This window comes from Mobula birostris, chromosome 5 (genome assembly GCF_030028105.1).
Source record: "Mobula birostris isolate sMobBir1 chromosome 5, sMobBir1.hap1, whole genome shotgun sequence".
NCBI classification, from domain to species: domain Eukaryota; kingdom Metazoa; phylum Chordata; class Chondrichthyes; order Myliobatiformes; family Myliobatidae; genus Mobula; species Mobula birostris.
The window spans coordinates 59,677,133-59,690,510 of record NC_092374.1 but is presented as its reverse complement, the minus strand read 5'-3'; the positions used below and the strand labels follow the sequence as shown (position 1 = coordinate 59,690,510).

At 41.2% G+C, this 13,378-nt stretch overlaps 1 protein-coding gene across 1 annotated transcript; it reads left to right on the top strand.

The window, feature by feature from the left end:
• Positions 1 to 2,216: 2,216 nt before the first annotated feature.
• On the top strand, positions 2,217 to 12,845 carry LOC140197720 (Krueppel-like factor 9). Its single transcript, XM_072258108.1, has 2 exons — positions 2,217 to 3,088; positions 9,106 to 12,845. The coding sequence occupies exons 1-2, from the start codon at positions 2,701 to 2,703 to the stop codon at positions 9,357 to 9,359; spliced, it is 642 nt and encodes a 213-aa protein (XP_072114209.1). The 5' UTR covers positions 2,217 to 2,700; the 3' UTR covers positions 9,360 to 12,845.
• The last annotated feature ends 533 nt before the right edge of the window (positions 12,846 to 13,378 follow it).

Here is a 13,378-nt window from a genome sequence, read left to right as displayed (position 1 = left end):
AAATATATACGATGGGCTGTTTCTGTGTGGTATGAGTCTGTAACTCTACCAAGTTTATAAATCCTCCCTGTTAGGGATTACTCTGAAGTTACTAAATTATGGGTAGCATAATAGGATTAATTAAAATAAGGTAATAAAACAATTTAACTGCAATTGATATGTTAAGGCTATTGAAACTAGTTGTGGATGTGGGACATTCTGTTTATATTACCATTGAAACTATACAAAGGAAGACAACAGAGGAGAGTTCATGTTAGTCGGTGGTTATTAAAAACTTCAGAATGAGATTAAGGAAGGTATTAAGTGACCATCTCCCGTATTAATGCATTGTTAAAGGCACATCCTGCCACATAGTCCACAGATCAGAACAGGTATGTCTTGTCACTTAATATTCTGGTTAGTTGTATATTTAGGGAGCCATCCCTCAACAGTGTAACAAAAGAGATGTATTTTGGATGCCTCGAGTTTGTGCTCAGAAGTTCTTTGACCAGCCACCAGTAATGAAGAGTCAAAGGGGTTCTGCTAGTTGAGATGTGCTATCATTGTAGATGAGTAATTCTGCAAAATTAAATAGGAGATATAGCCAATGAAACTGTGGTTAATAATTTATTGTTGTCTTTGTGATAGAGTGTAAAACATTGTGTAAGGAGAGGAAAACTAGATTCTATCAAGAAGATCTGCTGTGTTGAACAAAGACTTTTATATCACCAGCTTCATGTCTCTCTGGTGACTTTACTCAGTCACAACACTCCCCACATCACTCATGTCTGGCTAATGTATAAACTTACATATGAACAGATTCTTGGGAGATGTAGGGCTGGGGGGCTATATATTTCCAACTTGCAAATGGCCTGGGTTAGGAATAGTTACAAAAATAGAAACACGCTGTACAGGGGGAGAAACTGCATAATGCTTTACACAAGACTCCTCCCTCCCTGCTTTGATACTGCCTCCTATTCTATGGCGCCCCCTACTTTACCCTAGGTTCTGGTGACAACTCTCATTCATGGCCTGTTCTTGCTCCTATATCTAATATTCTTCCTGGGCAGAAAAGTGGTGCCCAAAGGGCAGGAAAGGTTTCGGCCTGAAACGTCGACTATACTCTTTTCCATACATGCTGCCTGATCTGCTGAGTTCCTCCAGCATTTTGTGCGTGTTGCTCGGATTTCCAGCACCTGCAGATTTTCTCTTGTTTAAGTACAGAAGGTGAGATCTTATGTTATAGCTATGCAAGATGTTGGTGAGGCCACCTTTTGAAAATCGTGTTAAATTTTGGTTGCTCTGCTATAGGAAAGATAGCATTAAGTTGGAAAGTGTGTAGATGATGGACTGAGTTATAGAAGGAGGTTGAGAAGACTGGAGTTATTTCATTGGAGCATATGAGAATGAAGTCTTATAGATCTTATAAATCTTACAGAGGTATATAAAATTATAGGGGCATCAGTAGGGTGAATCTGCAGTCTTTTTCCCAGGAAATAAGAAAACAAGGGCATGGATTGTCGGTGAGAGGGGGAAACTTTTCACCCAGAAAGTGGTCAATATATGGAATAAGCTGCCAGAGGAAGTGGTTGAGGCAGGTACATTAACAACATTCAAAAGGTACTTGGACAGATACATAACAGGAAAGGTTTAGAGGCGTAACTGTAGGCAATGGGACTAGATGGGAACTTTGGTTGACTTGGATCAGCTGGGCCTGATTCTCTATGAGTTGTTCTGAGTTTTCAAAGCAGTATTGATTGGGTAGGTGACCTAAAGGGGTTTCCCCAATCAAACAATAAAAGTTGGGAATGACTAGGGAAGGGATTTCAAAAACTGGGACCCAGATAGCTTATGACAAGGCCAAGAACATTAAAATGGAACTGGACAATGCACAACATGGAGGTGCGGTGAAATCCAACTGGGAGAAACGAGGGAGTGTGTCAAAACATTTGAAAACAACAGTAACGATTTTAAAATAAACGTTTTGCTGGATGTAGTGAGCCAAAAACAAATTTTCTTAAATACTAAGATGAGCATTCCCCCTTTAAAGCCCGAACCCAGACACGATTGGTCGTGGGAATCCATCTGCTTGACATTAAAGGTCAAGTCGTTCTGTCAAAATATGAACAGATAGGGTGGGCAACTAACTCTCGGTGTTGGAATGTCTGTGAATGAAACTCATTGGGTCCAATCAAGAGAGACGTACATTATGACGCGTTCGGGGGTAGGGCGGAGGCAGGAATCCGGGTTGTGGTTATATTGTAAAATTGTTACACATCGTGGATTTGGTCTGGGGGAGTTCGCTGGTCTAAATCTGATCTAAGGTTGATCTAATATTCATCTGCAATACAAGCAAATCTACAACTCGGCAAAATAAAATCAATCGTGATTTGTACCGGTAATCAATCAGTTATCGATAGCTGTTTGAATGGGAAAAGGAAATAACAAATTATATCGAATTTGCAATTCTCCCTTTCATCCTCAAAGGCCAGTTTGCAACAAGTCAAGCGGTGCAAAGCAAAAGTAAACTGGAAGCTTTGAAGTTGAGATAAATTTCATTATGATCTGATCGTTTAAAAACAATTGTGCAACAGTTCCATTCTACGTGTTAGCCGGGTTATACAGAAAACAGCCCAGAAAAGAGTAGACTTCGTCCTTTAAAGCGTGATTTAAAATAAAACGAAAAGAGGGATCTGCAAGATTCTGACAACTCTGAGAGTGATGTCTGCAATAGCTTACATCGAGTACCTTGCCGCCGAGTGCCTAATTTCTATTTCCAGCCGCCCTGTGGTGCACCAGTCTCCCGGGCAGGGCTTGGCCGAAGAGGAGACGAGGGGAAACCGGGAGGGTTGCGGTTCCCTCCTGAACATAGCCACAGTCCTGGCCGACCTAAGCAAATTCAATTCGCATTCGCAGGTGGGATCCAGTCACTATCCCTGTGACCGAACGCAGCGCCAGGAGGCGGACTTCACGCCCGCAATTCCGCTGCGTGGCGCAACGGGGCAAGTGAAAAGTCCCTCCAGCCAACGACACCAGTGCCCGTACACTGGTTGCGCCAAGATCTACGGGAAGTCTTCTCACTTGAAGGCGCACCTGAGAACGCACACAGGTTGGTCTATTTTTATGCCTTGCTTTGCGTTACAGCCTTTGCAGTTCGTTCCATGGCCTGAGTTGAAATTTAAAAAACATCGGATTGACTGTCGTGATAGATAACAGTATTTCTCTCAGTCAGGCTTAGAATAGTCGATGAAGACGGAGTCCCAGCTGTTGCCTAATCAAGATGTAGGATGCTATGAAATTCATTGCTGGCGTGAAGCTCACAGCGACGCACAGAAGTGACGACCAATTTTATCATAAATATAGCATAAGAAGGAAAGCAGACTCCTGAAATGGTTAGGAACAATATGCTAGAGGAACTCAGCGTACTGAACAGCATCTGTGGGAGGAAAGAAAAAGTCAAGTTATCAAGTCTCAACCTTGACTGAGAATGGAAGTAAGAGGGCCGTAAAAAGAAGGGAAGGGAATGGTAAGACAGGAGTTCGAGCTGATTGGTGGACCGAGAAGTGTTAGCAATGTCCTGAACATTTTATCTAGTTACACTCTTCCCCCACCCCATCTTTTCCCAGTGAAACGCAGCAAAATGATTTTTAGTATTTAGTTTTTAATATTTATGGAATTCCCTTCGGACAGAGAATTGAACACAGAAATGTGAACTGGGGTCTCGGCGCAGTACTGGGGGAGTGCTGCACAGTTACAGACCTGCATATAGCATTAGACATTAAACAGATGCCCTTCTGTAACTGAGATGAAGGTAAAAAGACCTCATTGAAATAGCCTCAATATCCCTCTGTCAGCTTTACTAAAACAGATTATCTGGTCATCACTTCACTGCTGTTGGTAGGAACTTGCTGTATGCAAATTGACTGCCATGCTTTCAAAGGTACAACACTCCATTGGCTATAAAGTGGTTTGAAATGTCCCATGGTAAGAAAGGATACTTTAAAAAGCATGCCAGTACTGTATTTAAAAAGCTTTTTTTCATCTGCCATCTGTTTCTTTTGTTCATTCAATTAAACTGTCACCTTATCTATTTTATGTAACTTAAAAAAGGTACAGCATGCAAACCCTGATATTATTCCAAACTAAGTTGGTGGATAACTGTGTGACAAAAAACAAAGTTGTTAAGAACCCTCAGCAGGTCAGGAAGCATCTGTGGAAAGAGAAACAGTCAACAATCAATGTTTGAGGCCCTTCAAAATTGGGAAAAAAATACAGCAGAGTCATCAGGTAAGAGAGAACAGAAACAAGACATTTGGCCCAACTTGTCCAAGCGAGTCAAGATGCACATCTAAGCTAGTGCCATTTGCCTACGTTTGGTCCATATCCCAAACCTTTCGTACATCTGTCCAGGTGCCTTTAAATGTTGACATTTGTGGTTTTCAGTCAGTGCTAACCTTGAAGGAAAACTGTGTAGTGGTTTGGGAATGTCCAGATGTGGGATGGTTCTGGGCAAATCTATTAGTTGCAGAAGTGGATGTCACACTCAACTTGATAGTTACTTGAGTGATTGAAGAGCTTGTGACATATGCCTTGGATTTAGGGAATTACAGGGGACTTCAGATGCTGGAACCACTTCAGATGAAGGGTCTTGACTGTCCATTTCTCTCTACAGATGCTGCCTGACCTGCTCAGTTTCTCCAGCTTCTTGTTTGTAACTTTATATAGCTAGGGTCTGAGATCAGTGATGGATCCTTTTAACAAACTCCGTGCATTTCTACGTATCAGTCCAGAACAGTGCTACAGAGGGCTAAATGCTGACTATGCTTTGGTTCACTTGCTCTTATTTAGTTTGGTGCCAGACTTTGTCTGATGATGTATCTGTGAAGACATTTTAAAACACCATACAAGTGCAGTTGAAATCCTAACTATCTAGACTCATTTCACCTTTGGAGTTATGGACAAGTGGAAGATGTACAAGCCATCTCTTGAGAAATGCAGGCATCTTTTGCTGAGAGATGGCTCCCATAATACATTCTGCAGGCACCACCTTTGATCAATTCTGTATTCTTTGTTGTCCAGAAGAATAAGGGGTTGTGAAACATATATTGAAGCATAAGATCCGAAGGGGCAAGGGTAGATGTTGAATTGTTTCCATTGATCAAACAAGGAGACAGAGTTGAAAGATAAGGAGAAAATCATTTAAAACTGAGGTGTGTAGGGGACATCATCTCACAGAAGAGAGTGATTAATTGGAACTCTGTGCCAGAGGGTTGTGAAGGCCAGACAACCAAAGGAATTTAATGAAGATGTATATATATATATATTTGAACGATAAGGGAATCGAAGGCCATGTGGAACTGAAAGAGGAGTTGAGGCCTTTGGTAAATTTAACATGACCATATTGAATGGCAGGAAGGCCTGTGAGGGTAAGTGGTCTATTCCTGCTTCTTGTGATGGAAGAAGAGGATGCTTGAAGGTCAAGACCACAGATTTGGCACAACATTCACAGACTACTGAGTAGTTGTGATCCCTGATCACCTACATGTTTGTGATATCTAGATAAACTTCAGCAGGTATCTCAACACAATGTAGTGTCTCTACATTGGAATTCTCCTGGGCGAATATCCTCAGTTATTGAAGCATTAGTTCATTCAGTCAGTTCCCTTGGATGTTTCCTGCTGATTTTTATCCCTGAAACCAGTCTCCCGAAACAGACACTCTTCTGAGAGCTGTCACAGAGCGAGAGTAATGGGCACACAAAGGAAAAGAGTCAAGAATGTTCTCAAAGGCTCCTTGAAAAAACAATGCAACGTTCCTATTGACTGTTGGGAATCTTCAGCCTATGACTTTTCACAGCGGAGAAAGAGCAGTCAGAATGGTGTTGCAAGTCTTGACTCAAGCTCAATGTTTCAAAGTCAAACTTATTGTCATACACACAAGTACACGTATGCACTGGGGCAATGAAAAAAAACTTACTTGCAGGAACAGACACATAGCATCATATATGCATTATTTACTAAAGACAAGCAAATTATACAAAAAAAAAATTACAAGAAAGAACAGAACAAAGAAAAACAAAGTCCATTGAAGTGCAAAGTAGTCATAGTGATGCTTTCCTAATGTAGTGATTAGGATTGTGTAGGCTGTTGAACAATTGAATGGCTGAAGGGAAGTACCTAGCTATTTTGAACCTGGTGAAGTAGGACTTTTGGCTTCTCTACCTCCTGCCCAATGATAGCTGCAAAATGATGGCATTGCTCAGATGGTGGATAGATGTTCCCTTCTTAAGGCATACATAATGATTTGAGTCCATGCACTAGGAATGTACAGAAGTCTTGGATAAAGGAACACACTTCACAAATTATCCATTTGCCCCATCGGTCCTGCACCATCTATGGTGTATCTCCCATACACTTCATCAACCACTTTAGAGCCCCCAGAACCAGGAAACATCTCATCTTCAAGTATGAGGAAATGCCTAAAAAGAGAAGATGAAGCATAAAAAATGGATAGGTTGCTACAGTCAAAAACTCTTGCAAGTCAAAAATAGTGCTATTGCAACAGTTACCAAGGTACTTCACAAGAACATTGTCAAGTAACATTTAACACTTGATTGAGACGTGAATTAGCTAAGATAGACTGGCAAATGACACTTAAAGGATTGACGGTGGATATGCAATGGCAAGCATTTAAAGGTTGCATGGATGAACTACAACAATTGTTCATCCCAGTTTGGCAAAAGAATAAATCAAGGAAGGTAGTGCACCCGTGGCTGACAAGAGAAATTAGGGATAGTATAAATTCCAAAGAAGAAGCATACAAATTAGCCAGAGAAAGTGGCTCACCTGAGGACTGGGAGAAATTCAGAGTTCAGCAGAGGAGGACAAAGGGCTTAATTAGGAAGGGGAAAAAAGATTATGAGAGAAAACTGGCAGGAAACATAAAAACGGACTGTAAAAGCTTTTATAGATATGTAAAAAGGAAAAAACTGGTAAAGACAAATGTAGGTCCCCTGCAGACAGAAACAGGTGAATTGATTATGGGGAGCAAGGACATGGCAGACCAATTGAATAATTACTTTGGTTCTGTCTTCACTAAGGAGGACATAAATAATCTTCCAGAAATAGTAGGGGACAGAGGGTCCAGTGAGATGGAGGAACTGAGCGAAATACATGTTAGTAGGGAAGTGGTGTTAGGTAAATTGAAGGGATTGAAGGCAGATAAATCCCCAGGGCCAGATGGTCTGCATCCCAGGGTGCTTAAGGAAGTAGCCCAAGAAATAGTGGATGCATTAGTGATAATTTTTCAAAACTCGTTAGATTCTGGACTAGTTCCTGAGGATTGGAGGGTGGCTAATGTAACTCCACTTTTTAAAAAAGGAGGGAGAGAGAAACCGGGGAATTATAGACCGGTTAGCCTAACGTCGGTGGTGGGGAAACTGCTGGAGTCAGTTATCAAGGATGTGATAACAGCACATTTGGAAAGCGGTGAAATCATTGGACAAAGTCAGCATGGATTTGTGAAAGGAAAATAATGTCTGACGCATCTCATAGAATTTTTTGAGGATGTAACTAGTAGAGTGGATAGGGGAGAACCAGTGGATGTGGTATATTTGGATTTTCAGAAGGCTTTTGACAAGGTCCCACACAGGAGATTAGTGTGCAAACTTAAAGCACACGGTATTGGGGGTAAGGTATTGGTGTGGGTGGAGAGTTGGTTAGCAGACAGGAAGCAAAGAGTGGGAATAAACGGGACCTTTTCAGAATGGCAGACGGTGACTAGTGGGGTACCGCAAGGCTCAGTGCTGGGACCCCAGTTGTTTACAATATATATTAATGACTTGGATGAGGGAATTAAATGCAGCATCTCCAAGTTTGCGGATGACACGAAGCTGGGTGGCAGTATTAGCTGTGAGGAGGATGCTAAGAGGATGCAGGGTGACTTGGATAGGTTGGGTGAGTGGGCAAATTCATGGCAGATGCAATTTAATGTGGATAAATGTGAAGTTATCCACTTTGGTGGCAAAAATAGGAAAACAGATTATTATCTGAATGGTGGCCGATTAGGAAAAGGGGAGGTGCAACGAGACCTGGGTGTCATTATACACCAGTCATTGAAAGTGGGCATGCAGGTACAGCAGGCGGTGAAAAAGGCGAATGGTATGCTGGCATTTATAGCGAGAGGATTCGAGTGCAGGAGCAGGGAGGTACTACTGCAGTTGTACAAGGCCTTGGTGAGACCACACCTGGAGTATTGTGTGCAGTTTTGGTCCCCTAATCTGAGGAAAGACATCCTTGCCATAGAGGGAGTACAAAGAAATTTCACCAGATTGATTCCTGGGATGGCAGGACTTTCATATGAAGAAAGACTGGATGAACTGGGCTTGTACTCGTTGGAATTTAGAAGATTGAGGGGGGATCTGATTGAAACGTATAAGATCCTAAAGGGATTGGACAGGCTAGATGCAGGAAGATTGTTCCCGATGTTGGGGAAGTCCAGAACGAGGGGTCACAGTTTGAGGATAGAGGGGAAGCCTTTTAGGACCGAGATTAGGAAAAACTTCTTCACACAGAGAGTGGTGAATCTGTGGAATTCTCTGCCACAGGAAACAGTTGAGGCCAGTTCATTGGCTATATTTAAGAGGGAGTTAGATATGGCCCTTGTGGCTACGGGGGTCAGGGGGTATGGAGGGAAGGCTGGGGCGGGGTTCTGAGTTGGATGATCAGCCATGATCATAATAAATGGCGGTGCAGGCTCGAAGGGCCGGTTGGCCTACTCCTGCACCTATTTTCTATGTTTCTAATACTTAATATCCCATAAAGTGACATTGGGAGAGATGGTCAAAAGTTAGTTCCAAGATGTAGGTATTAACATGTGTCTTAAGGGTGGAGAGGTAGAGAGTGAATATAAGTTTCTGGAGCCTTCGTTGAAGGGCCAGTCACCAATACTTACTGAGTTCCAAGAACTTAGGGCAATGTAGACCAGCTCTGTGAATGTAAGACACTCAAGCTAAAACTACTGAACCAAGGTGGGTAGCTAAAGGCAGTTTGAACTGGGAGTTTTAATGGGAAGTGAGATATCATGATGTTGACAATGTCATTAAAATGTTCTCTTTGACTTTTACAGGAGAGAGACCGTTTCCTTGTACTTGGTCTGGGTGCTGTAAAAAGTTTTCCCGTTCCGACGAGCTAACGAGACACTTCAGAACTCACACAGGTGAGAAGAAGTTCAAGTGCCCCTTGTGTGAGAAATATTTCATGAGGAGTGACCATTTGAGCAAGCATGCCAAGCGGCACCCAAACTTCCAGTCCAGCATGCTACAGAAGGCAGGGAGGACAGCGGTCTCCTCTCTGGCCTCAGGCCTCGAACCAGCCAGGTAGACGCACAGCCACCCACACAGAAACAAGCTGCTGAAGCCTCTCCAACGTCCATCTGCCCACTTGCTCTCCTGCTACTGATTTTTAAAGAAATGGTTATGACATTTGCATTCTGCATCTTGCTGCTGTGGTGTTCAGATTTCTGGAGCAATTTCTCTTTGGGATCTATGCTTGCTAGCAAAAAAAAATTGGCTGGCAAATTAATACTGCTTCGAGACATGGAACAACATTTCTCTGTAATTGATTTCCACAACTTTAGTATCTTCTGAGTGAAGTTTTAAATGGTCTTCCACGTGCACTGTTCTACTCTGGTACTATTAGCTGGTGTGAAGATTTACTGTACACACTTACTGGGACAGCATGTCACCTGAGCTGAGAGACACTTTCAGCATGCTCTCTCCGAGCTAAAGAAAACCACTATTAATTCTTCTGTTTCCCCATCAGCCATGGCAGAACTATCTTAAAAGAGGGAAATAGGCAAATCACAGGCAGAATACTGCAGTAGGTCTCAGGCCAGTGACTTTGCAATTCATCTGTCTAACTGGGAGCAGATTGTGGTTGAAGGGGAAGAAAATAACTTATATTTCTGCAGCATTGGAAACCATCGTTGATCTAATTGTCCCCTTTAAACTATTCCGGATACACGCTGATGTTTGTGAATTTAGGAAAGAGGAGAAAAAATGACCTTAAAATTCTGCAATGCATTGGAAAACTTTTTTTGGAAAGTTACCAGAAAATCTACCTCTGTTTTAGTTTCCACAGTATACCTTGTCAATCATTGTACCATATGGTACCTATCCCTGAGTGTGAATATATAGGGAACAATCTGTACCCTGTTGCCTGAGCTAGCTTTTATATTATATTTTGTTTTCTTGTCATCAACATGGAATTTGTACTTGTTGACTCAGTTTCCCCAAACTGAGTCAAATTTCAAAACAAAATTCAACTTTTGAAAATGAGGACTTCTTAGTAATGGATAAGTAAATATCCATTGAGTAAGGAGACAAAAGTTAGAGAACTAAGAAAACTGAAGGATGTATGACAGCTTTAACATGACAGCCATATAATGAAACTGCACTGTGCTTCAGCGCTGGTACATCTGTATCAATACTGTAAAAAAAAAGATGAGTAGAGATCTATTTCAGTCCAGCTTTTTAGCTGAAAGTCTTTTCAAATCATTTTAAGGGCACACCTTTCTGAATCATATGCTCTAAATTTTGCAGGCTATCTGACATCCTGTGTAGGATGAGTAGAAATTTCATCAACTGAGTAAAGGCAAGACTAAACCCACTTTCATTATTCTTTGTGATAGCTCTGTTCCCTAACTACTGATGACTTTGTCATCCTGGGAAGTGTCCTAAACCTGAACCAGGTGGTGAATGATCTTGGGGCATTGTTTGACACCATGGTGTACTTCTGAGCACATGTAGAAATAATGAATAATCTGCATCATCACTAAGATTAATGCTTTAACATTGTCTGTTCCCACCCCTGGTTCCTCCTATCATTGAAACTCTCATCCATTTATTTGTGTCCACTACACTATATCAGATGTGAGGTCGCATACTCCAAAGCCCTCAGTTCTGTAAACTTGCTCAAAAAAAATCTGCTTCCTTTGTCCAAATGTGCACTAAGGCCATTTACAATCCACACCACCCCCAAATATGTTATGGTTTTTGCTTTGGCAACCTCTGGAATCAGCACTGACCTTGCAACCTCCTGAGATCCCTTGCATATCCTAAGAATTAATCCCCCTCACATTTGACAACCGTACTTTCAGCTGCCTAGGCTAAACCTGTTTCTGTCCTCCTTTTAAGGTACGTACTCACTTTGGAAAGGCAATCAAAAATCTTATGGTACTCTAGGACATATTACTATTAAAGGTACCCTATTAATGATTATTTTGCTTTACTGAAAATTGAAATCTAAAATGTAGAAATCAAAATACCTTTTTTTTAAAGCAGGCAACAGTTGTTGTTCTGTAGAACATTTAATCGCTTGCCATATAATGCATCATACTGCAAATCCGAACACAGCTCCAACTTGGAACTGAGTTGTAGCAACCCTTTGCAAGTCAACTGCTGCTGTCTACTTCATCTCCACAGAAAGTTTGTGCATATGAAGGTGACTTGCATTTATGTAATGTCATTCATACCTGATGGTATTTTATTACCAAAGATGTATTTTTTCCCCAAAGAGTAGTGACTGTAGGATCAATACCAAGCTCAATCACCTCATTGGGGGCAAGTCAAAACTAAGTTTTGGTATTAGTTTAAAAGTGAGCAATGGGTACCAATTCATAGTTACCTTAATAAAAGATTTGATATATTTCATCATCCTACAATTTCAATTATAGCAATGCCAGAGATGGGAGCTGTTAAGTTCTAAATGCTCAGTTGGAGTTGAGAAGGTTAATGGCTTATTCAATAGAAGTTTCCAAAACAAAAAAAGATTGAGTAAACAAGAAAAATCTATTCCTTTGTGTAAGGGTCAGTAATCCAAGGCCAGAGATTTAATATGTTAAGCAAAAAGTTAAGATTGGAATTCTGACCACAAGATCTGGAGCACCCTGTCCAAATGGCACTAGATGCAGATTCAGTGGTAACAGACAAAAGCAAGAATAGAGAAATAATTGAAAATGAATATTAATGAGGAAAGGTCGAGTAAGCTGGAGTATTTCTCTTTGGATTGAGAAAAGATGAGAGGTGACTTGATAGAGTTGTATAAGATGATAAAGAGGCTTAGGTAGAGTGGACAGCCAGCAACATTTTCCTAGGCCAATATGAGCGGGCATAATTTTAAGGTGATTGGAGGAAAGTACAGCAGGGATGATCCAAGGTACTTCATTTTTTTTTTTTTTTTTTTTTTTTTACAGAGTGGTAAGTGTGTGGAATGTACTGCCAGGGGTCATGGTAGAGGCTGATAATTCAGGGCATTCAAAAGACTTAATCACAGGGATGGGAAAAAAAAATGAAGGGCTATGTGGGAGGGAATGGTTAGATTGATCTTAGAGTAGGTTATAGGGTCAGCACAACATCATGGGATGAAGGGTCTGTATTATCCTGTAATGTTTATGTTCTATGTGGAATCTGTTGTGTTAACAGGAATGGAACTAATTGGAGAATTCTTTCACAGAGTTCACATGCACTAAGCCACCTGTTCTACTCATTTATCTTTAATCCAATTTAAAAGAAAATTTTGATTGATTTTATTTATTAAATTCATTTTTTCATGCTTTGGCTGACAGACATGACCAGGATGCATTCTCCCGCTCTAATTGAACTAAGTAACTGTGAGGTGGTCATTTCTGAGTCAAATACCTTGGTGGGTCTAGCATCAAATAAAAACTAGACCCTGTAAAGGTGGCAAATACCCTTCCCTGAAGGACAATGTGAACCAGATGGATTTTAACAACCCAGTCGCTTTGTAACCTTTATTAATGACTTTTTAAATTAAAATGCCATATTATTAAACTAAATTTAAATTCCAGAGCAGCTGTGGTGGGAATGGAATTATAATCTAGATAAAGTTAAAACATCATTTTGCATGATTGCTGGTTTTGCCACACCCCCTGCTATCAACATTCTGTGGCTACATACTTGGAAATAACTTAGGTTGCAAATATGGTGCAAGTTAAATGTGACTTAAATAATATGCTTATATATTCTTGCAGGCACATATTTAAATTAAAAGCAATGTTATTAAATTAGAGTTAGTCTAAGGCATAGCTCTACAGCAGGTAGGAGTTAGGGTTGAAGTCTTAATGTGGTCCAATCGGAAATTGTCTGTAGAATAAACTGCTGGAGGAACTCAGTGGGCTGAATAGTATCTGTGGTTGAGGGGGGTGGGGTCTGTGAGAAATGATGACACTTTTGGTCAACATCCTGTATCACGGCTGTAAGTAGAGGGGGGGAGACAACCAGTATTGGGGGGGGGGGGTGAGATGAGGACTGGTGGTTGACAGATGGATTGAGGAGAGGTCACAGATGATGGGCAGAAGCTGCCAAGTGTGGGGCAGGAAG